The following is a 23,593-nucleotide window of genomic DNA, read 5'->3' as shown; positions in this document are numbered from 1 at the left end:
TTTTAAATATCATGCATTCTCCCAGATTTCCCCAAAAAGACCTTATTATCCTCAGTTTGGACGCTGAAAAAGCTTTCGACCGGGTCGAATGGGCATACTTATTCTCGGTCTTGCAGAAATTCAATTGTGGTGATAAATTTGTGTCCTGGACTAAGCTTTTATACAATAGCCCCCGGGCCAGAATACTTACTAATAAAACTCTTTCTGATCCTTTCCGGCTGGGTAGGGGCACGAGGCAGGGCTGCCCACTTAGCCCTCTACTGTTCGCGTTAGCCATAGAACCGCTGGCCGAGACTATTCGTTTGCATCCAGATGTACATGGTTATAATACAGAATACACCAAGAATAAGATATCATTGTACGCGGACGACATTTTGTTATTTGTCACGCAGCCTAGGATTACAATTCCCTCAATTTTGAAAACATTTCAACTCTTTGGCAGTTTCTCGGGGTACAAGATTAACTGGGGTAAAAGCGAGTTGCTTCCAGTACAAATTATAGATCAAGATTGGCTCAAACAGTTTCCCCTCAGAATAGCGTCAGACAGTTTAACTTATTTGGGGATAGTAGTTACCAAGAAGTATAACGATCTTTACAAGGCCAATTTCCCCACCCTGTTAAATAAGTTAGCAAACAATATACAATTTTGGAAAACACTCCCCATTTCTCTGCTGGGCAGAGTGAATGCTATTAAGATGATTTTTCTCCCCCAGCTACTTTATCTTTTTCATAATCTACCTATTTACCTTGCCAAATCTTTTTTCACTAAATTGGACTCAATCATTCTCCCCTTTGTATGGAATTACAAGTCTCATAGAATAAAGAAGGACCATCTTTGTAAACACAAGACTAATGGAGGGCTGGCGCTGCCTAATTTTATTTTATATTATTGGGCTACTGGGATACGCTCTATGGTATATTGGTTAGATGATAACCCAATACCCTTTGATGGGTTAGAGATGGAACGGGAAGACTGTCTACCCTATTCTATTAGAGCTGTTGTACTATCTCCCGTTCCAATCAATAGATCTTGTTTTAAACATAACCCTGTAATTTTTGCTTTAATTAAGATTTGGAAACAACTAAGGAACCATTTCAAACTTAAGGCAGTTTCATTTCTGCTACCTATAACTGCAAACCCCTCTTTCACTCCCTCAGCTCTGGATGAGGCCTTTTCCTCTTGGAAACGACTGGGGATTGGTATTGTTGGTAACCTATACATAGAAGGGACTTTTGCCTCTTTCCAACAACTCCAGGAAAGGTTTAATTTACAGAGGAATCAGTTTTTCAGATATCTTCAGATTAGGAACTATGTCAGAACACACCTCCCTAATTTCGAGAAGGCAAACCCAGATAAAATAGAGAGTTTATTTAATCTGTTCCCTAATCCACGCTACATAATTTCACAACTATATGGGATTTTACAAATCATGTGCCTTCCCAAAATGGATAGAATAAAAGAAGAATGGGAAAGAGAGTTCGGAGCCCTGATTCCTCCCAATGTGTGGGAAGAGAGTTTGGAGCACATCCATGAATGTTCTATAAACGCCCGACACTGTTTGATTCAATTTAAAATATTGCACAGACTTCATTACTCCCAAACAAAACTGCATAGAATATTTCCCGAAGTCTCTCCCCTGTGTGAGAAATGTGAGTCCATGGAGGGTACCCTATCTCATAGTTTCGCTCTCTGCCCCAAACTTCAAAATTATTGGCATGAAATATTTGATTTCTTTTCGTTGATTTTGGGGATTCAATTAGACCCTGATCTTAGTTTAATAATTCTGGGAACATCTGAGGGGCTAAGGAAGCTAAATAGTGCACAACAACAACTTCTGGCATATGGCCTTATAACAGCAAAAAAACTGATCCTACTCAACTGGAAGAAGAAAGAGGTCCCCTCATTTAAACAATGGTTGACTGTTTTGACAGACACTTTACATTTGGAGAGAATTCGATTTATTCTGAAAGACAAGTTGAGGGACTTTGATAAAATCTGGCAACCTTTGGTCTCTCATCTCGAAAGACAATCTGATTGAGTCCTTAGTTGGATGCCCTCCTAGGGGGTGGGGGTGAGGGGAGAGGGGTGGGGTGGGGTGGGGTGGGGGTACTCACGGTACTGCCCTTTTTTTTTGTTTGTTTGTTGTTGTTGTTGTTGTTGTTTTTTTTCCTGTCTGTTTTGTCTTATCTGCTTTGTTGATGTTACTTGTTACACAGTTTTTGTCATTAGTCTGGTTTGTTAGGGATTACTTTTTACTTATGTAAAAAACATGGAAACATAATTGTTAACTGTCAATTTCTTCATGTGATCAGTTTCCTGTTAATAAACATATTTGAAACATCCATGCCAACGTAAAGGACGCAGGAAAGTATGTGGGCAGTGACTGTTTTGGTGTAATGGTGTAATAAAGAAGAGACAGAGTCCATCTGAACAACCAGTAGGTGGTTCTATACTAACACCCATAACAGTGACGGTAACAACGTTTGAAATGGACGCAGACATGGAGCATAAACGAGCCTTTACCTGACGAAGGCGTCTCTGCAGCGCCTCCAGCGCCTCGCCCCACTGCTCCGCCTCCCCCTCGCCGCCCTCGTCCAGGGCCAACCTGTTGTGGTTGGCGAGCGCCGTGACGTTGGCCACGCCCCTCTCCAGCCGGGTCACGGCGGCCTTCAGGTCGCGGCAGTCGCAGGGCGTCCGGGCGGAGACGTTCTGGTTGTTGAACAGGTAGTCCACGTCCGACTCGGTCTCCTGCAGCCGGTCCTGGTACTGCGTCAGGTTTCCCGCCAGCTCGTCCACGCGCCGCAGCACCGCCACCTTGGCCTCGTCCACCTCCAGCCCCGTCTCCATGAACAGCACCTGGCTCTTCCTCGCCGTCTCGTCCAGCCGCCGCCGCAGCTCCCCGCTCTCCCGCCGCAGCTGCTGCACGCCGCCGGCCGCCATCGCCACGTCCTCCATCAGACCCCCCACCTATGTAGTGTATTATACACCTTAACTTTCTTGCTTAAATATCTTGTATTGTCTTATGTTCTTCTTTGTGTGTGTGCTTTCTCTGAACTGAAGGAATGTGTGAACTGATGCTCTGCTTCATGGGTTCCATATCCTGCTGCCTAGAAGCAGTTTGGTCTGTTGGAAAGTTGATTAGTGTTTTGTTTAGCCTAAAGGCTGAAACCTTAGGTCAAGGGCATCTTCTTCCGTTGACCTATGGTAGCCCAAAAGTTATCGATTTGGTCAAGAGGTTAAATGCCAGAAAGTAAATGATCCAGATCAAGGTTGTCTTTGTTGATTAGTTGCATTCCTTAGTTTGGAGAAGGTGGAGTGTTTGGAGTTAGAAACAGATCTAAGGTCAGAGCTTTGGGCCAGTAGAGAGAGATCTCATTTTGGACCAGAGATGCTCCAGGATTCGGCATTTTTGTACACTGTTCTTCTTCTTGTTAATAAACTTCTTTTTTGAATACAAGCGAAGACGTGTCAGCGGTGATCCCTTCTTTTCATCAACACATCAATATACCACACCTGCACACAGGGCGGAGCTTCAACACCTGCTCAGCGGTGGCAAGAGAGAGCCGAAGCGGAAGCAGGAAGTAACGGCGCCATGGGTCCTTGATTCGAAAAAAGTCTCCATGTAAATGAATGGGACTCCAAGTTTTATTTCGTGATCCGATTGAATTGTGCCATGAGAAAAAAATTTTAAAAATCTGTCCTCTACCTGTTTAAAACATCACATTTCATGCAGAGAAATCAGCAGTTTGTTGTAAAACGGCAACAGAAGAATGTGTTTAGTGTGACGACGCTCTAGGACTACAGATCTGTGTCCCACAAAAAATACATCACCAACTGACACGGGAAAGAGCGGCATGTGGTGTGTGACGTCACCTACGCCACCTGGAGTCTCTATGGTTACGGACTCTTCGGAGTTTTATTTTACAATAGTTTTACAACAAACTGCTGATTTCTCTTCATGAAACCTGATGTTTTAAACAGGTAGAGGACAGAGTTTTTTCTCATGGCGCAATTCAAACAGATCACGAAATAAAACTTTGACTCCCGTTCATTTGTATGGAGACTTTATTCGAATTGAGGACCCATGGCGCCGTTACTTCCTGCTTCCGCTTCGGCTCTCTATAGTATACGGCTGCAGACCCTTAACGCCACCTAGTGGTCGACTGTAAAATTGCAACTGCACAGTCTGGACCTGCACTATGGTTTATTGACCGGGCAAAATCCAAATAAAACACCAAGATCTAACTGTTTGTGAAGCTTGGAAAACTTTAAAACTTGTTTTAATAGCCTATAATGAAATAAAATGTTTTTAAATGTTCTATTGCATGGGGTTAGTATTGGTTTTGTTGCTAATGGATACAGATATGACAGATATGAAATATGGACAATATGGATGGCAGTAGGAACGTGAGTATCGAACGTGAATCACATTGTTCGTTTAATGTCATAAAAGTTTTTGTTGAAAATGTATCAGTGTGGGCCAACGTTTCCACAACAGTATGACACTTTATTTTATATTTTATGAACACGTTGGCCCACACACACAGCCTATAATTTTATTTCTGTTTCATTTAAGCACACAGTATTAAAAGTATCTCGGTTTCATTAACTTAAACAAAATGTGCCGGCCAAGCAAGCTTCCAAAAAGATCAATATTATATATATTACTGTATCTGACGACGTGCATATGAGACTATCGTAGTAAACATATTCTGGTCAAACGGTTGTTACACTGTCAGATACATTTTAGACAAAAACTTTTATGACATTAAACGAACAATGTGATTCACGTTCGATACTCACGTTCCTACTGCCGTTCATATTGTCCATATTTCGTATACATTATCTGTATCCATTAGCAACAAAACAGGTGGCGCTGTGGCAACAAACCAAGAGGTCTGAGTCTGCAGGTCTCCAGGTCTGCAGACACACGCTCCTCAGCGGTGGAGCAGTGCATCATGGGAGACAGAACCTGCACATGTAACGGAGTTAAAAGATAATTTGATTCCACTTGCCATAAAAACTCACCACACAACACAAACACCTGTTTTTCCTATGGTAATTAAATGCATCGCCCCTGTGGATTAGGGTGGTGCACCCCGGGGGGTAGCCGCAGTCGGACCTCGCTGTTTCCCTGGTAGGTGTACAAGCTGTGAGCTCCGCTATCGTTTCATATTAATTACTTTAATTTCAATGCTAAGAGGTGGTTTAAGTTGTATTTCTTAAGCATATAGCTCCCGAACGGTCAAGCACGTCCTTTTTCATAGAAAGTTGACGGTGTTTTTCTCTTATTTCTGTTTACAACATGGCTAGGGTTACACGTGTTAGCTAACCTGCACTTTCTTTTCATTTTACATTTTTCAGCCGTGTATGTGTGTGTGTGTGTGTGTGTGAGAGAAGAAGAGCTGGACTGACTGTAAATGTTGATTCCTCTGCCAGGTCAGTCCATGTGTGCACAATAAACGGCGAGGTTGCCAACGGTGAAGGTCTGACTCGTATAAAACTACACAACGCAAGGATGAGTACCAAAACCGCTACACACACGCCCTGATGGGAAATGACTCACCTTCACCGTGTTGTTGACCACCATGTCGTCGAGACGTTCGATGGCTTCCCACAATGCCGAGGGGTCCGAGGGCGGTGGGGGCGGTGGGGGTGGAGGAGTGGGCGGAGCCTCCGTGGTCGTGTCCAGCTGTGACAGCGTCCTGCTGACGGCCTGAAGTCAGAGATCAGAAGACTTTCACTGCAAAAAATCTACATCTTTCCAAGAATATTTGTCTTATTTCTAGTCAAAACTAATCTCTTTCCACTAAAAATAAGACTCATCACCTAAAAATTAACTTGTTTTTAGATTATTTTCACTTGTTTCAAACTAATTTTCACTCGAATTTCAAGTCAAGAGGGTTAAGTCCAAGTAGAGTCTCAAGTCTTTGGCATCAAGTCCAAGTAGAGTCTCAAGTCTTTGGCATCAAGTCCAAGTAGAGTCGCAAGTCTTTGCTCTCAAGTCCAAGTAGAGCCTCAAGTCTTTGGCATCAAGTCCAAGTAGAGTCTCAAGTCTTTGCTCTCAAGTCCAAGTAGAGTCTCAAGTCTTTGCTCTCAAGTCCAAGTAGAGTCTCAAGTCTTTGGCATCAAGTCTCAGTAGAGTCTCAAGTCTTTGCTCTCAAGTCCAAGTAGAGTCTCAAGTCTTTGCTCTCAAGTCCAAGTAGAGTCTCAAGTCTTTGGCATCAAGTCCAAGTAGAGTCTCAAGTCTTTGGCATCAAGTCCAAGTAGAGTCTCAAGTCTTTGCTCTCAAGTCCAAGTAGAGTCTCAAGTCTTTGATCTCAAGTCCAAGTAGAGTCTCAAGTTTTTGGCATCAAGTCCAAGTAGAGTCTCAAGTCTTTTCTCTCAAGTCCAAGTAGAGTCCAAGTCTTTGGCATCAAGTCCAAGTAGAGTCTCAAGTCTTTGCTCTCAAGTCCAAGTAGAGTCTCAAGTCTTTGCTCTCAAGTCCAAGTAGAGTCTCAAGTCTTTGCTCTCAAGTCCAAGTAGAGTCTCAAGTCTTTGATCTCAAGTCCAAGTAGAGTCTCAAGTTTTTGGCATCAAGTCCAAGTAGAGTCTCAAGTCTTTGGCATCAAGTCCAAGTAGAGTCGCAAGTCTTTGCTCTCAAGTCCAAGTAGAGCCTCAAGTCTTTGGCATCAAGTCCAAGTAGAGTCTCAAGTCTTTGCTCTCAAGTCCAAGTAGAGTCTCAAGTCTTTGCTCTCAAGTCCAAGTAGAGTCTCAAGTCTTTGGCATCAAGTCTCAGTAGAGTCTCAAGTCTTTGCTCTCAAGTCCAAGTAGAGTCTCAAGTCTTTGCTCTCAAGTCCAAGTAGAGTCTCAAGTCTTTGGCATCAAGTCCAAGTAGAGTCTCAAGTCTTTGGCATCAAGTCCAAGTAGAGTCTCAAGTCTTTGCTCTCAAGTCCAAGTAGAGTCTCAAGTCTTTGATCTCAAGTCCAAGTAGAGTCTCAAGTTTTTGGCATCAAGTCCAAGTAGAGTCTCAAGTCTTTGGCATCAAGTCCAAGTAGAGTCTCAAGTCTTTTCTCTCAAGTCCAAGTAGAGTCCAAGTCTTTGGCATCAAGTCCAAGTAGAGTCCCAAGTCTTTGGCATCAAGTCTCAGTAGAGTCTCAAGTTTTTGGCATCAAGTCCAAGTAGAGTCTCAAGTCTTTGGCATCAAGTCTCAGTAGAGTCTCAAGTTTTTGGCATCAAGTCCAAGTAGAGTCTCAAGTCTTTGGCATCAAGTCCAAGTAGAGTCTCAAGTCTTTGCTCTCAAGTCCAAGTAGAGTCTCAAGTCTTTGGCATCAAGTCCAAGTAGAGTCTCAAGTCTTTGCTCTCAAGTTCAAGTAGAGTCTCAAGTCTTTGGCATCAAGTCCAAGTAGAGTCTCAAGTCTTTGGTATCAAGTCCAAGTAGAGTCTCAAGTCTTTGCTCTCAAGTCCAAGTAGAGTCTCAAGTCTTTGCTCTCAAGTCCAAGTAGAGTCTCAAGTCTTTGGCATCAAGTCTAAGTAGAGTCTCAAGTCTTTAGCATCAAGTCCAAGTAGAGTCTCAAGTCTTTAGCATCTAGTCCAAGTAGAGTCTCAAGTGCATCAAGTCCAAGTAGAGTCTCAAGTCTTTGGCATCAAGTCTCAGTAGAGTCTCAAGTTTTTGGCATCAAGTCCAAGTAGAGTCTCAAGTCTTTGACATCTAGTCCAAGTAGAGTCTCAAGTCTTTGGCATCAAGTCCAAGTAGAGTCTCAAGTCTTTGACATCTAGTCCAAGTAGAGTCTCAAGTCTTTGGCATCAAGTCCAAGTAGAGTCCAAGTCTTTGATCTCAAGTCCAAGTAGAGTCTCAAGTCTTTGGCATCAAGTCCAAGTAGAGTCTCAAGTCTTTGGCATCAAGTCCAAGTAGAGTCTCAAGTCTTTGCTCTCAAGTCAAAGTAGAGTCTCAAGTCTTTGATCTCAAGTCCAAGTAGAGTCTCAAGTCTTTGATCTCAAGTCCAAGTAGAGTCTTCAGTCTTTGGCATCAAGTCCAAGTAGAGTCTCAAGTCTTTGGCATCAAGTCCAAGTAGAGTCTCAAGTCTTTTCTCTCAAGTCCAAGTAGAGTCCAAGTCTTTGGCATCAAGTCCAAGTAGAGTCCCAAGTCTTTGGCATCAAGTCTCAGTAGAGTCTCAAGTTTTTGGCATCAAGTCCAAGTAGAGTCTCAAGTCTTTGACATCTAGTCCAAGTAGAGTCTCAAGTCTTTGGCATCAAGTCCAAGTAGAGTCTCAAGTCTTTGGCATCAAGTCCAAGTAGAGTCCAAGTCTTTGATCTCAAGTCCAAGTACAGTCTCAAGTCTTTGGCATCAAGTCCAAGTAGAGTCTCAAGTCTTTGGCATCAAGTCCAAGTAGAGTCTCAAGTCTTTGCTCTCAAGTCAAAGTAGAGTCTCAAGTCTTTGATCTCAAGTCCAAGTAGAGTCTCAAGTCTTTGGCATCAAGTCCAAGTAGAGTCTCAAGTCTTTGGCATCAAGTCCAAGTAGAGTCGCAAGTCTTTGCTCTCAAGTCCAAGTAGAGCCTCAAGTCTTTGGCATCAAGTCCAAGTAGAGTCTCAAGTCTTTGCTCTCAAGTCCAAGTAGAGTCTCAAGTCTTTGCTCTCAAGTCCAAGTAGAGTCTCAAGTCTTTGGCATCAAGTCTCCGTAGAGTCTCAAGTCTTTGCTCTCAAGTCCAAGTAGAGTCTCAAGTCTTTGCTCTCAAGTCCAAGTAGAGTCTCAAGTCTTTGGCATCAAGTCCAAGTAGAGTCTCAAGTCTTTGGCATCAAGTCCAAGTAGAGTCTCAAGTCTTTGCTCTCAAGTCCAAGTAGAGTCTCAAGTCTTTGATCTCAAGTCCAAGTAGAGTCTCAAGTTTTTGGCATCAAGTCCAAGTAGAGTCTCAAGTCTTTGGCATCAAGTCCAAGTAGAGTCGCAAGTCTTTGCTCTCAAGTCCAAGTAGAGTCTCAAGTCTTTGCTCTCAAGTCCAAGTAGAGTCTCAAGTCTTTGGCATCAAGTCTCAGTAGAGTCTCAAGTCTTTGCTCTCAAGTCCAAGTAGAGTCTCAAGTCTTTGCTCTCAAGTCCAAGTAGAGTCTCAAGTCTTTGGCATCAAGTCCAAGTAGAGTCTCAAGTCTTTGGCATCAAGTCCAAGTAGAGTCTCAAGTCTTTGCTCTCAAGTCCAAGTAGAGTCTCAAGTCTTTGATCTCAAGTCCAAGTAGAGTCTCAAGTTTTTGGCATCAAGTCCAAGTAGAGTCTCAAGTCTTTGGCATCAAGTCCAAGTAGAGTCTCAAGTCTTTTCTCTCAAGTCCAAGTAGAGTCCAAGTCTTTGGCATCAAGTCCAAGTAGAGTCCCAAGTCTTTGGCATCAAGTCTCAGTAGAGTCTCAAGTTTTTGGCATCAAGTCCAAGTAGAGTCTCAAGTCTTTGGCATCAAGTCTCAGTAGAGTCTCAAGTTTTTGGCATCAAGTCCAAGTAGAGTCTCAAGTCTTTGGCATCAAGTCCAAGTAGAGTCTCAAGTCTTTGCTCTCAAGTCCAAGTAGAGTCTCAAGTCTTTGGCATCAAGTCCAAGTAGAGTCTCAAGTCTTTGCTCTCAAGTTCAAGTAGAGTCTCAAGTCTTTGGCATCAAGTCCAAGTAGAGTCTCAAGTCTTTGGTATCAAGTCCAAGTAGAGTCTCAAGTCTTTGCTCTCAAGTCCAAGTAGAGTCTCAAGTCTTTGCTCTCAAGTCCAAGTAGAGTCTCAAGTCTTTGGCATCAAGTCTAAGTAGAGTCTCAAGTCTTTAGCATCAAGTCCAAGTAGAGTCTCAAGTCTTTAGCATCTAGTCCAAGTAGAGTCTCAAGTGCATCAAGTCCAAGTAGAGTCTCAAGTCTTTGGCATCAAGTCTCAGTAGAGTCTCAAGTTTTTGGCATCAAGTCCAAGTAGAGTCTCAAGTCTTTGACATCTAGTCCAAGTAGAGTCTCAAGTCTTTGGCATCAAGTCCAAGTAGAGTCTCAAGTCTTTGACATCTAGTCCAAGTAGAGTCTCAAGTCTTTGGCATCAAGTCCAAGTAGAGTCCAAGTCTTTGATCTCAAGTCCAAGTAGAGTCTCAAGTCTTTGGCATCAAGTCCAAGTAGAGTCTCAAGTCTTTGGCATCAAGTCCAAGTAGAGTCTCAAGTCTTTGCTCTCAAGTCAAAGTAGAGTCTCAAGTCTTTGATCTCAAGTCCAAGTAGAGTCTCAAGTCTTTGATCTCAAGTCCAAGTAGAGTCTTCAGTCTTTGGCATCAAGTCCAAGTAGAGTCTCAAGTCTTTGGCATCAAGTCCAAGTAGAGTCTCAAGTCTTTTCTCTCAAGTCCAAGTAGAGTCCAAGTCTTTGGCATCAAGTCCAAGTAGAGTCCCAAGTCTTTGGCATCAAGTCTCAGTAGAGTCTCAAGTTTTTGGCATCAAGTCCAAGTAGAGTCTCAAGTCTTTGACATCTAGTCCAAGTAGAGTCTCAAGTCTTTGGCATCAAGTCCAAGTAGAGTCTCAAGTCTTTGGCATCAAGTCCAAGTAGAGTCCAAGTCTTTGATCTCAAGTCCAAGTACAGTCTCAAGTCTTTGGCATCAAGTCCAAGTAGAGTCTCAAGTCTTTGGCATCAAGTCCAAGTAGAGTCTCAAGTCTTTGCTCTCAAGTCAAAGTAGAGTCTCAAGTCTTTGATCTCAAGTCCAAGTAGAGTCTCAAGTCTTTGATCTCAAGTCCAAGTAGAGTCTCAAGACTTTGGCATCAAGTCCAAGTAGAGTCTCAAGTCTTTGGCATCAAGTCCAAGTAGAGTCTCAAGTCTTTTCTCTCAAGTCCAAGTAGAGTCCAAGTCTTTGGCATCAAGTCCAAGTAGAGTCTCAAGTCTTTGGCATTAAGTCTCAGTAGAGTCTCAAGTTTTTGGCATCAAGTCCAAGTAGAGTCTCAAGTCTTTGGCATCAAGTCCAAGTAGAGTCTCAAGTCTTTGCTCTCAAGTTCAAGTAGAGTCTCAAGTCTTTGGCATCAAGTCCAAGTAGAGTCTCAAGTCTTTGGTATCAAGTCCAAGTAGAGTCTCAAGTCTTTGCTCTCAAGTCCAAGTAGGGTCTCAAGTCTTTGCTCTCAAGTCCAAGTAGAGTCTCAAGTCTTTGGCATCAAGTCTAAGTAGAGTCTCAAGTCTTTAGCATCAAGTCCAAGTAGAGTCTCAAGTCTTTAGCATCTAGTCCAAGTAGAGTCTCAAGTGCATCAAGTCCAAGTAGAGTCTCAAGTCTTTGGCATCAAGTCTCAGTAGAGTCTCAAGTTTTTGGCATCGAGTCCAAGTAGAGTCTCAAGTCTTTGACATCTAGTCCAAGTAGAGTCTCAAGTCTTTGGCATCAAGTCCAAGTAGAGTCTCAAGTCTTTGGTATCAAGTCCAAGTAGAGTCTCAAGTCTTTGCTCTTAAGTCCAAGTAGAGTCTCAAGTCTTTGCTCTCAAGTCCAAGTAGAGTCTCAAGTCTTTGCTCTCAAGTCCAAGTAGAGTCCAAGTCTTTGCATCAAGCCCAAGTAGAGTCTCAAGTATTTGCTCTCAAGTCCAAGTAGAGTCTCAAGTCTTTGCTCTCAAGTCCAAGTAGAGTCCAAGTCTTTGGCATCAAGTCCAAGTAGAGTCTCAAGTCTTTGCTCTCAAGTCCAAGTAGAGTCTCAAGTCTTTGCTCTCAAGTTCAAGTAGAGTTTCAAGTCTTTGGCATCAAGTCCAAGTAGAGTCTCAAGTCTTTGGTATCAAGTCCAAGTAGAGTCTCAAGTCTTTGCTCTCAAGTCCAAGTAGAGGCTCAAGTCTTTGCTCTCAAGTCCAAGTAGAGTCTCAAGTCTTTGGCATCAAGTCTAAGTAGAGTCTCAAGTCTTTAGCATCAAGTCCAAGTAGAGTCTCAAGTCTTTAGCATCTAGTCCAAGTAGAGTCTCAAGTGCATCAAGTCCAAGTAGAGTCTCTAGTCTTTGGCATCAAGTCTCAGTAGAGTCTCAAGTTTTTGGCATCAAGTCCAAGTAGAGTCTCAAGTCTTTGACATCTAGTCCAAGTAGAGTCTCAAGTCTTTGGCATCAAGTCCAAGTAGAGTCTCAAGTCTTTGGCATCAAGTCCAAGTAGAGTCCAAGTCTTTGATCTCAAGTCCAAGAAGAGTCTCAAGTCTTTGGCATCAAGTCCAAGTAGAGTCTCAAGTCTTTGGCATCAAGTCCAAGTAGAGTATCAAGTCTTTGATCTCAAGTCCAAGTAGAGTCTCAAGTCTTTGGCATCAAGTCCAAGTAGAGTATCAAGTCTTTGGCATCAAGTCCAAGTAGAGTCTCAAGTCTTTGGTATCAAGTCCAAGTAGAGTCTCAAGTCTTTGCTCTCAAGTCCAAGTAGAGTCTCAAGTCTTTGCTCTCAAGTCCAAGCAGAGTCTCAAGTCTTTGACATCAAGTCTAAGTAGAGTCTCAAGTCTTAAGCATCAAGTCCAAGTAGAGTCTCAAGTCTTTGATCTCAAGTCCAAGTAGAGTCTCAAGTCTTTGGCATCAAGTCCAAGTAGAGTATCAAGTCTTTGGCATCAAGTCCAAGTAGAGTCTCAAGTCTTTGGTATCAAGTCCAAGTAGAGTCTCAAGTCTTTGCTCTCAAGTCCAAGTAGAGTCTCAAGTCTTTGCTCTCAAGTCCAAGCAGAGTCTCAAGTCTTTGGCATCAAGTCTAAGTAGAGTCTCAAGTCTTTAGCATCAAGTCCAAGTAGAGTCTCAAGTCTTTGATCTCAAGTCCAAGTAGAGTCTCAAGTCTTTGGCATCAAGTCCAAGTAGAGTATCAAGTCTTTGGCATCAAGTCCAAGTAGAGTCTCAAGTCTTTGGTATCAAGTCCAAGTAGAGTCTCAAGTCTTTGCTCTCAAGTCCAAGTAGAGTCTCAAGTCTTTGCTCTCAAGTCCAAGTAGAGTCTCAAGTCTTTGCTCTCAAGTCCAAGCAGAGTCTCAAGTCTTTGGCATCAAGTCTAAGTAGAGTCTCAAGTCTTTAGCATCAAGTCCAAGTAGAGTCTCAAGTCTTTGATCTCAAGTCCAAGTAGAGTCTCAAGTCTTTGGCATCAAGTCCAAGTAGAGTATCAAGTCTTTGGCATCAAGTCCAAGTAGAGTCTCAAGTCTTTGCTCTCAAGTCAAAGTAGAGTCTCGAGTCTTTGATCTCAAGTCCAAGTAGAGTCTCAAGTCTTTGGCATCAAGTCCAAGTAGAGTATCAAGTCTTTGATCTCAAGTCCAAGTAGAGTCTCAAGTCTTTGGCATCAAGTCCAAGTAGGCAAGGCAAGGCAAGGCAATTTTATTTGTATAGCCCGTTTTTACAAACAGTTTGTCTCAAAGGGCTTTAAATGGCATCGTAACAACATCCTCTGTCCTTAGACCCTCACATCGACTGAGGAAAAACTCCATGGAAAACCCTTTTAACAGGGAAAAGTCGGAGAAACCTCAGGGTGAGCAACAGAGGAGGGATCCCTCACCCAGGACGGACAGACGTGCAATAGATGTTGTTACAGACAAGAAAACAGTTTACAGTGGCATAGTAGTGGCAAGTAGAGTATCAAGTCTTTGGCATCAAGTCCAAGTAGAGTCTCAAGTCTTTGCTCTCAAGTCAAAGTAGAGTCTCAAGTCTTTGATCTCAAGTCCAAGTAGAGTCTCAAGTCTTTGGCATCAAGTCCAAGTAGAGTCTCAAGTCTTTGGCATCAAGTCCAAGTAGAGTCTCAAGTCTTTGGCATCAAGTCCAAGTAGAGTATCAAGTCTTTGATCTCAAGTCCAATTAGAGTCTCAAGTCTTTGGCATCAAGTCCAAGTAGAGTATCAAGTCTTTGGCATCAAGTCCAAGTAGAGTCTCAAGTCTTTGGTATCAAGTCCAAGTAGAGTCTCAAGTCTTTGCTCTCAAGTCCAAGTAGAGTCTCAAGTCTTTGCTCTCAAGTCCAAGCAGAGTCTCAAGTCTTTGGCATCAAGTCTAAGTAGAGTCTCAAGTCTTTAGCATCAAGTCCAAGTAGAGTCTCAAGTCTTTGATCTCAAGTCCAAGTAGAGTCTCAAGTCTTTGGCATCAAGTCCAAGTAGAGTATCAAGTCTTTGGCATCAAGTCCAAGTAGAGTCTCAAGTCTTTGCTCTCAAGTCAAAGTAGAGTCTCGAGTCTTTGATCTCAAGTCCAAGTAGAGTCTCAAGTCTTTGGCATCAAGTCCAAGTAGAGTATCAAGTCTTTGATCTCAAGTCCAAGTAGAGTCTCAAGTCTTTGGCATCAAGTCCAAGTAGAGTATCAAGTCTTTGGCATCAAGTCCAAGTAGAGTCTCAAGTCTTTGCTCTCAAGTCCAAGTAGAGGCTCAAGTCTTTGCTCTCAAGTCCAAGTAGAGTCTCAAGTCTTTGGCATCAAGTCTAAGTAGAGTCTCAAGTCTTTAGCATCAAGTCCAAGTAGAGTCTCAAGTCTTTAGCATCTAGTCCAAGTAGAGTCTCAAGTGCATCAAGTCCAAGTAGAGTCTCTAGTCTTTGGCATCAAGTCTCAGTAGAGTCTCAAGTTTTTGGCATCAAGTCCAAGTAGAGTCTCAAGTCTTTGACATCTAGTCCAAGTAGAGTCTCAAGTCTTTGGCATCAAGTCCAAGTAGAGTCTCAAGTCTTTGGCATCAAGTCCAAGTAGAGTCCAAGTCTTTGATCTCAAGTCCAAGAAGAGTCTCAAGTCTTTGGCATCAAGTCCAAGTAGAGTCTCAAGTCTTTGGCATCAAGTCCAAGTAGAGTATCAAGTCTTTGATCTCAAGTCCAAGTAGAGTCTCAAGTCTTTGGCATCAAGTCCAAGTAGAGTATCAAGTCTTTGGCATCAAGTCCAAGTAGAGTCTCAAGTCTTTGGTATCAAGTCCAAGTAGAGTCTCAAGTCTTTGCTCTCAAGTCCAAGTAGAGTCTCAAGTCTTTGCTCTCAAGTCCAAGCAGAGTCTCAAGTCTTTGACATCAAGTCTAAGTAGAGTCTCAAGTCTTAAGCATCAAGTCCAAGTAGAGTCTCAAGTCTTTGATCTCAAGTCCAAGTAGAGTCTCAAGTCTTTGGCATCAAGTCCAAGTAGAGTATCAAGTCTTTGGCATCAAGTCCAAGTAGAGTCTCAAGTCTTTGGTATCAAGTCCAAGTAGAGTCTCAAGTCTTTGCTCTCAAGTCCAAGTAGAGTCTCAAGTCTTTGCTCTCAAGTCCAAGCAGAGTCTCAAGTCTTTGGCATCAAGTCTAAGTAGAGTCTCAAGTCTTTAGCATCAAGTCCAAGTAGAGTCTCAAGTCTTTGATCTCAAGTCCAAGTAGAGTCTCAAGTCTTTGGCATCAAGTCCAAGTAGAGTATCAAGTCTTTGGCATCAAGTCCAAGTAGAGTCTCAAGTCTTTGGTATCAAGTCCAAGTAGAGTCTCAAGTCTTTGCTCTCAAGTCCAAGTAGAGTCTCAAGTCTTTGCTCTCAAGTCCAAGTAGAGTCTCAAGTCTTTGCTCTCAAGTCCAAGCAGAGTCTCAAGTCTTTGGCATCAAGTCTAAGTAGAGTCTCAAGTCTTTAGCATCAAGTCCAAGTAGAGTCTCAAGTCTTTGATCTCAAGTCCAAGTAGAGTCTCAAGTCTTTGGCATCAAGTCCAAGTAGAGTATCAAGTCTTTGGCATCAAGTCCAAGTAGAGTCTCAAGTCTTTGCTCTCAAGTCAAAGTAGAGTCTCGAGTCTTTGATCTCAAGTCCAAGTAGAGTCTCAAGTCTTTGGCATCAAGTCCAAGTAGAGTATCAAGTCTTTGATCTCAAGTCCAAGTAGAGTCTCAAGTCTTTGGCATCAAGTCCAAGTAGGCAAGGCAAGGCAAGGCAATTTTATTTGTATAGCCCGTTTTTACAAACAGTTTGTCTCAAAGGGCTTTAAATGGCATCGTAACAACATCCTCTGTCCTTAGACCCTCACATCGACTGAGGAAAAACTCCATGGAAAACCCTTTTAACAGGGAAAAGTCGGAGAAACCTCAGGGTGAGCAACAGAGGAGGGATCCCTCACCCAGGACGGACAGACGTGCAATAGATGTTGTTACAGACAAGAAAACAGTTTACAGTGGCATAGTAGTGGCAAGTAGAGTATCAAGTCTTTGGCATCAAGTCCAAGTAGAGTCTCAAGTCTTTGCTCTCAAGTCAAAGTAGAGTCTCAAGTCTTTGATCTCAAGTCCAAGTAGAGTCTCAAGTCTTTGGCATCAAGTCCAAGTAGAGTCTCAAGTCTTTGGCATCAAGTCCAAGTAGAGTCTCAAGTCTTTGGCATCAAGTCCAAGTAGAGTATCAAGTCTTTGATCTCAAGTCCAAGTAGAGTCTCAAGTCTTTGGCATCAAGTCCAAGTAGAGTATCAAGTCTTTGGCATCAAGTCCAAGTAGAGTCTCAAGTCTTTGGTATCAAGTCCAAGTAGAGTCTCAAGTCTTTGCTCTCAAGTCCAAGTAGAGTCTCAAGTCTTTGCTCTCAAGTCCAAGCAGAGTCTCAAGTCTTTGGCATCAAGTCTAAGTAGAGTCTCAAGTCTTTAGCATCAAGTCCAAGTAGAGTCTCAAGTCTTTGATCTCAAGTCCAAGTAGAGTCTCAAGTCTTTGGCATCAAGTCCAAGTAGAGTATCAAGTCTTTGGCATCAAGTCCAAGTAGAGTCTCAAGTCTTTGCTCTCAAGTCAAAGTAGAGTCTCGAGTCTTTGATCTCAAGTCCAAGTAGAGTCTCAAGTCTTTGGCATCAAGTCCAAGTAGAGTATCAAGTCTTTGATCTCAAGTCCAAGTAGAGTCTCAAGTCTTTGGCATCAAGTCCAAGTAGAGTATCAAGTCTTTGGCATCAAGTCCAAGTAGAGTCTCAAGTCTTTGCTCTCAAGTCAAAGTAGAGTCTCAAGTCTTTGATCTCAAGTCCAAGTAGAGTCTCAAGTCTTTGGCATCAAGTCCAAGTAGAGTCTCAAGTCTTTGCCATCAAGTCCAAGTAGAGTCTCAAGTCTTTTCTCTCAAGTCCAAGTAGAGTCCAAGTCTTTGGCATCAAGTCCACGTAGAGTCCCAAGTCTTTGGCATCAAGTCTCAGTAGAGTCTCAAGTTTTTGGCATCAAGTCCAAGTAGAGTCTCAAGTCTTTGGCATCAAGTCTCAGTAGAGTCTCAAGTTTTTGGCATCAAGTCCAAGTAGAGTCTCAAGTCTTTGGCATCAAGTCCAAGTAGAGTCTCAAGTCTTTGCTCTCAAGTTCAAGTAGAGTCTCAAGTCTTTGGCATCAAGTCCAAGTAGAGTCTCAAGTCTTTGCTCTCAAGTCCAAGTAGAGTATCAAGTCTTTGATCTCAAGTCCAAGTAGAGTCTCAAGTCTTTGGCATCAAGTCCAAGTAGAGTATCAAGTCTTTGGCATCAAGTCCAAGTAGAGTCTCAAGTCTTTGGTATCAAGTCCAAGTAGAGTCTCAAGTCTTTGCTCTCAAGTCCAAGTAGAGTCTCAAGTCTTTGCTCTCAAGTCCAAGCAGAGTCTCAAGTCTTTGGCATCAAGTCCAAGTAGAGTATCAAGTCTTTGGCATCAAGTCCAAGTAGAGTCTCAAGTCTTTGGTATCAAGTCCAAGTAGAGTCTCAAGTCTTTGCTCTCAAGTCCAAGTAGAGTCTCAAGTCTTTGCTCTCAAGTCCAAGCAGAGTCTCAAGTCTTTGGCATCAAGTCTAAGTACAGTCTCAAGTCTTTAGCATCAAGTCCAAGTAGAGTCTCAAGTCTTTGATCTCAAGTCCAAGTAGAGTCTCAAGTCTTTGGCATCAAGTCCAAGTAGAGTCTCAAGTCTTTGCTCTCAAGTTCAAGTAGAGTCTCAAGTCTTTAGCATCAAGTCCAAGTAGAGTCTCAAGTCTTTGATCTCAAGTCCAAGTAGAGTCTCAAGTCTTTGGCATCAAGTCCAAGTAGAGTATCAAGTCTTTGGCATCAAGTCCAAGTAGAGTCTCAAGTCTTTGCTCTCAAGTCAAAGTAGAGTCTCGAGTCTTTGATCTCAAGTCCAAGTAGAGTCTCAAGTCTTTGGCATCAAGTCCAAGTAGAGTATCAAGTCTTTGATCTCAAGTCCAAGTAGAGTCTCAAGTCTTTGGCATCAAGTCCAAGTAGGCAAGGCAAGGCAATTTTATTTGTATAGCCCGTTTTTACAAACAGTTTGTCTCAAAGGGCTTTAAATGGCATCATAACAACATCCTCTGTCCTTAGACCCTCACATCGACTGAGGAAAAACTCCATGGAAAACCCTTTTAACAGGGAAAAGTCGGAGAAACCTCAGGGTGAGCAACAGAGGAGGGATCCCTCACCCAGGACGGACAGACGTGCAATAGATGTTGTTACAGACAAGAAAACAGTTTACAGTGGCATAGTAGTGGCAAGTAGAGTATCAAGTCTTTGGCATCAAGTCCAAGTAGAGTCTCAAGTCTTTGCTCTCAAGTCAAAGTAGAGTCTCAAGTCTTTGATCTCAAGTCCAAGTAGAGTCTCAAGTCTTTGGCATCAAGTCCAAGTAGAGTCTCAAGTCTTTGGCATCAAGTCCAAGTAGAGTCTCAAGTCTTTTCTCTCAAGTCCAAGTAGAGTCCAAGTCTTTGGCATCAAGTCCAAGTAGAGTCCCAAGTCTTTGGCATCAAGTCTCAGTAGAGTCTCAAGTCTTTGGTATCAAGTCCAAGTAGAGTCTCAAGTCTTTGCTCTCAAGTCCAAGTAGAGTCTCAAGTCTTTGCTCTCAAGTCCAAGCAGAGTCTCAAGTCTTTGGCATCAAGTCTAAGTAGAGTCTCAAGTCTTTAGCATCAAGTCCAAGTAGAGTCTCAAGTCTTTGATCTCAAGTCCAAGTAGAGTCTCAAGTCTTTGGCATCAAGTCCAAGTAGAGTATCAAGTCTTTGGCATCAAGTCCAAGTAGAGTCTCAAGTCTTTGCTCTCAAGTCAAAGTAGAGTCTCGAGTCTTTGATCTCAAGTCCAAGTAGAGTCTCAAGTCTTTGGCATCAAGTCCAAGTAGAGTATCAAGTCTTTGATCTCAAGTCCAAGTAGAGTCTCAAGTCTTTGGCATCAAGTCCAAGTAGAGTATCAAGTCTTTGGCATCAAGTCCAAGTAGAGTCTCAAGTCTTTGCTCTCAAGTCAAAGTAGAGTCTCAAGTCTTTGATCTCAAGTCCAAGTAGAGTCTCAAGTCTTTGGCATCAAGTCCAAGTAGAGTCTCAAGTCTTTGCCATCAAGTCCAAGTAGAGTCTCAAGTCTTTTCTCTCAAGTCCAAGTAGAGTCCAAGTCTTTGGCATCAAGTCCACGTAGAGTCCCAAGTCTTTGGCATCAAGTCTCAGTAGAGTCTCAAGTTTTTGGCATCAAGTCCAAGTAGAGTCTCAAGTCTTTGGCATCAAGTCTCAGTAGAGTCTCAAGTTTTTGGCATCAAGTCCAAGTAGAGTCTCAAGTCTTTGGCATCAAGTCCAAGTAGAGTCTCAAGTCTTTGCTCTCAAGTTCAAGTAGAGTCTCAAGTCTTTGGCATCAAGTCCAAGTAGAGTCTCAAGTCTTTGCTCTCAAGTCCAAGTAGAGTATCAAGTCTTTGATCTCAAGTCCAAGTAGAGTCTCAAGTCTTTGGCATCAAGTCCAAGTAGAGTATCAAGTCTTTGGCATCAAGTCCAAGTAGAGTCTCAAGTCTTTGGTATCAAGTCCAAGTAGAGTCTCAAGTCTTTGCTCTCAAGTCCAAGTAGAGTCTCAAGTCTTTGCTCTCAAGTCCAAGCAGAGTCTCAAGTCTTTGGCATCAAGTCCAAGTAGAGTATCAAGTCTTTGGCATCAAGTCCAAGTAGAGTCTCAAGTCTTTGGTATCAAGTCCAAGTAGAGTCTCAAGTCTTTGCTCTCAAGTCCAAGTAGAGTCTCAAGTCTTTGCTCTCAAGTCCAAGCAGAGTCTCAAGTCTTTGGCATCAAGTCTAAGTACAGTCTCAAGTCTTTAGCATCAAGTCCAAGTAGAGTCTCAAGTCTTTGATCTCAAGTCCAAGTAGAGTCTCAAGTCTTTGGCATCAAGTCCAAGTAGAGTATCAAGTCTTTGGCATCAAGTCCAAGTAGAGTCTCAAGTCTTTGCTCTCAAGTCAAAGTAGAGTCTCGAGTCTTTGATCTCAAGTCCAAGTAGAGTCTCAAGTCTTTGGCATCAAGTCCAAGTAGAGTATCAAGTCTTTGATCTCAAGTCCAAGTAGAGTCTCAAGTCTTTGGCATCAAGTCCAAGTAGGCAAGGCAAGGCAATTTTATTTGTATAGCCCGTTTTTACAAACAGTTTGTCTCAAAGGGCTTTAAATGGCATCATAACAACATCCTCTGTCCTTAGACCCTCACATCGACTGAGGAAAAACTCCATGGAAAACCCTTTTAACAGGGAAAAGTCGGAGAAACCTCAGGGTGAGCAACAGAGGAGGGATCCCTCACCCAGGACGGACAGACGTGCAATAGATGTTGTTACAGACAAGAAAACAGTTTACAGTGGCATAGTAGTGGCAAGTAGAGTATCAAGTCTTTGGCATCAAGTCCAAGTAGAGTCTCAAGTCTTTGCTCTCAAGTCAAAGTAGAGTCTCAAGTCTTTGATCTCAAGTCCAAGTAGAGTCTCAAGTCTTTGGCATCAAGTCCAAGTAGAGTCTCAAGTCTTTGGCATCAAGTCCAAGTAGAGTCTCAAGTCTTTTCTCTCAAGTCCAAGTAGAGTCCAAGTCTTTGGCATCAAGTCCAAGTAGAGTCCCAAGTCTTTGGCATCAAGTCTCAGTAGAGTCTCAAGTTTTTGGCATCAAGTCCAAGTAGAGTCTCAAGTCTTTGGCATCAAGTCTCAGTAGAGTCTCAAGTTTTTGGCATCAAGTCCAAGTAGAGTCTCAAGTCTTTGGCATCAAGTCCAAGTAGAGTCTCAAGTCTTTGCTCTCAAGTTCAAGTAGAGTCTCAAGTCTTTGGCATCAAGTCCAAGTAGAGTCTCAAGTCTTTGGCATCAAGTCCAAGTAGAGTATCAAGTCTTTGATCTCAAGTCCAAGTAGAGTCTCAAGTCTTTGGCATCAAGTCCAAGTAGAGTCTCAAGTCTTTGCTCTCAAGTCCAAGTAGAGTCTCAAGTCTTTTTGTGATTTGATCAAGCAAGTCTTAAGTCATCAAAATCGGGACTCGAGTCCAAGTCAAGTCTCAAGTCTCAAATCCAAGTCCCCACCTCTGCCTGTCAGTCACCGTGACAACAGCAGCACCTGCATGTGCAGCGTCTCACCTGCAGCGCCTCCTGGTGGCGGCTCAGCCTCCGGTCGACGTCGCTCCTCAGGCTGCTCAGGTCGTGCTGCAGCAGTGCATGCTGGGAGTCCATCCTGTTCTCCAGCTGAGCCCGGACCTCCCTGATGCTCTGGACCACCTCCTCCAGCCTCGCCTCCACGCCGTCGTCCGCCGCCTCGTCTAGCTCCGCCCCCCCCGCCTCGTCTAGCTCCGCCCCCGCCTCGTCTAGCTCCGCCCCCCCTGCCCCCGCCGCCGCCCCAGCCCCTGGCCCCGCCCCCCGCCCCTCCTCCTTCAGCAGCGCCACGTCGCGGCTCAGCGCCCCCACCTGCCGGCTCAGCTGCTCCAGGGAGCGGTTGAAGCCGTGGAACGTCGGCTGCAGCTGAGACAGCACCAGGGCCATCAGGTGGGGGAGGGACAGCTCCCCAAGGGATTGTGGGTTGGAGACGCTGAGGGGGTCGAAGACGCCATCTACAAAGAAGAATAGAATGAACTTAATTGTCATCGTACAAAACAATAAAACAATAAACAATAGATAGCAACAATATGTGTATATTTACACATTCATACACACAACCGCCTACAATGTGGTGTTTGGTTCAGGAAGCAGTTAAGTTAAAGGGACAACATTTCTGCATTCATATATATGTCATCATAGGACCTCTGCCAATAACCTGACTAATTACGTCATTTCAGTAGCCTTCGTAGTCATGGTTAACGCTGGTTTTGAGTCACAGTAAACGTAGACTTTTAAAGCCTACCCACCGGCTTTTAGTCACAGTAAACGTAGACTTTTAAAGCCTACCCACCGGCTCTTAGTCACAGTAAACGTAGACTTTTAAAGCCTACCCACCGGCTCTTAGTCACAGTAAACGTAGACTTTTAAAGCCTTGAAAAAGTGTGCCGCAAGAGTTTCAATGCAATACACAACTTCAACATTAGGCGGGAGTAACTCCTACACAATATCTGTTTAAGTGTCTCTCTTCTCACACACACACACACACACACACACTGATGACTCAATGTTGTTCTGGTCTAAAATGGAACCGGCTCAGTTTCCAGACTGGATCAAACCGAACAAGCTCCGATAACACAGGAGGTGTGTGTCTGTGTGTGTGTGTGTGTGTGTGTGTGTGTGTGTGTGTGTGTGTGTGTGTGCGCGATGATCCTCAGTCCATAAATACACAGCAGAACTTTCCTGTAGCGATGATGTCATCATGAGGTCATGATGACCTGTCAGTAGGTCAAAGGTCAGAGGGAACGGAGCACTGTGGGAAACCTGGGGGAGGACGAGTGTGTGTGTGTGTGTGTGTGTGTGTGTGTGTGTGTGTGTGTGTGTGTGTGTGTGATGTCATGTACAAGTTTAATATAATGTCAACACACACACACACACACACACACACACACACACTGTTCCTCCACAGGAAATCCTGCCTTTCTTCAGTCTGTACATTATGGAGATGTCATGGACACACACACATACACACACACAGGTTCTGTACTTGTTGCCATGGAAACTGAAGGTCCTGGTCCTGGCTCACCTGTAAGGAGCTCTTCCTCCTCCTCCTCCTCCTCCTCCTCCTCCTGCTGGGGGTCGGGGGTGGGGCTACGGCGACGGAGGTGCAGCGGCTGAACGAGGTCCCGGCTCTGGAACTGGACCTGGTCCTGGTCCTGGTCCTGGTCCTGGTCCTGGTCAGCCTGATGGTCCTGGTCAGCCTGATGGTCCTGGAGCCACGTCTGATCTGAGACACACAGGTCGCCATGACAACACAGAGTTAGAGAGACAGAGGTGGCTGATGGGAAACCAAAGATACTCTATTTACCAAGGTTGTGTCCGAAACCCCTCCCTCATCCCCTCCTCCCTACTCACTATGAAAAAACACAGTTAATGACGTATTACGTCGCATAATTAAAACGTTCCGACCGCGATCGTAACGGCCGGTGTAGTTACCATGGATACATCCATGCTATGCTACACCTGATGCTACAACCGTCGGTGTAGCATAGACCTACGGGTGTATAGGTACCAACATAAAAAGAGGAGTAAAGCAATATATTAAGCGGTAATATATATATATTTAAGCATCAAAGATGTTCAATCAAACCCACATAGTTTGAAACAATGTTCAAAACACACACAGCCAGTGTCACAACTAAGCATAAAGTCTGCTAGCTTAATGCTAACGTATAATGTAAAATCTCATAGACGGGCTAACAGAAATTAGCCTCGCTATCCAGAGTCTGTGGTCAGTTTATAACGCTTGTTAGGAAATTTGCTCCGACGTTTGTTGTGGGAGTCTGTGGAAGCTGCAACCGGACAACTCTGGCAGCTGGACACATTTATTGAGGCTGCTGCACTACTGCATTTATTTGGTAGCTACACCGGTCACTACTTCATTTATTTGGTACCGCAATGCATGATGGGATATCTTGCTCCGGTTAGTGACCATCGGATGTTCACTACATTTTGCGGTGAATTGTGGGATAGATTCAAGTGCACTATTTAGTGAACATTAATAATCACTA

General features: G+C 43.6%; 2 protein-coding genes across 3 annotated transcripts in view; one reads left to right on the top strand and one right to left on the bottom strand.

The window, feature by feature from the left end:
- Positions 1 to 23,593, top strand: part of yipf3 (Yip1 domain family, member 3) — a 302,848-nt gene that overhangs the window by 245,687 nt on the left and 33,568 nt on the right. The gene's annotated exons all lie outside the window — the stretch shown is intronic.
- LOC146972890 (multimerin-2-like) overlaps positions 1 to 23,593 on the bottom strand; it is a 47,317-nt gene that overhangs the window by 10,392 nt on the left and 13,332 nt on the right. Inside the window, exons 4-7 of the mRNA XM_085799099.1 lie at positions 22,577 to 22,809; positions 21,072 to 21,560; positions 5,568 to 5,717; positions 2,525 to 2,968 (exon numbers count right to left, since the gene is read on the bottom strand). Of these exons, the coding sequence (XP_085655225.1) occupies positions 2,525 to 2,968; positions 5,568 to 5,717; positions 21,072 to 21,560; positions 22,577 to 22,809 (1,316 nt within the window). The remainder of the gene's footprint in view (positions 1 to 2,524; positions 2,969 to 5,567; positions 5,718 to 21,071; positions 21,561 to 22,576; positions 22,810 to 23,593) is intronic.

Source organism: Trachurus japonicus, chromosome 15 (genome assembly GCF_045865225.1).
Source record: "Trachurus japonicus isolate A0001 chromosome 15, Traja_1.0".
Lineage (NCBI taxonomy): Eukaryota > Metazoa > Chordata > Actinopteri > Carangiformes > Carangidae > Trachurus > Trachurus japonicus.
Note: the sequence above shows the minus strand (reverse complement) of the source record. Positions and strands in the feature narration are given on the sequence as shown.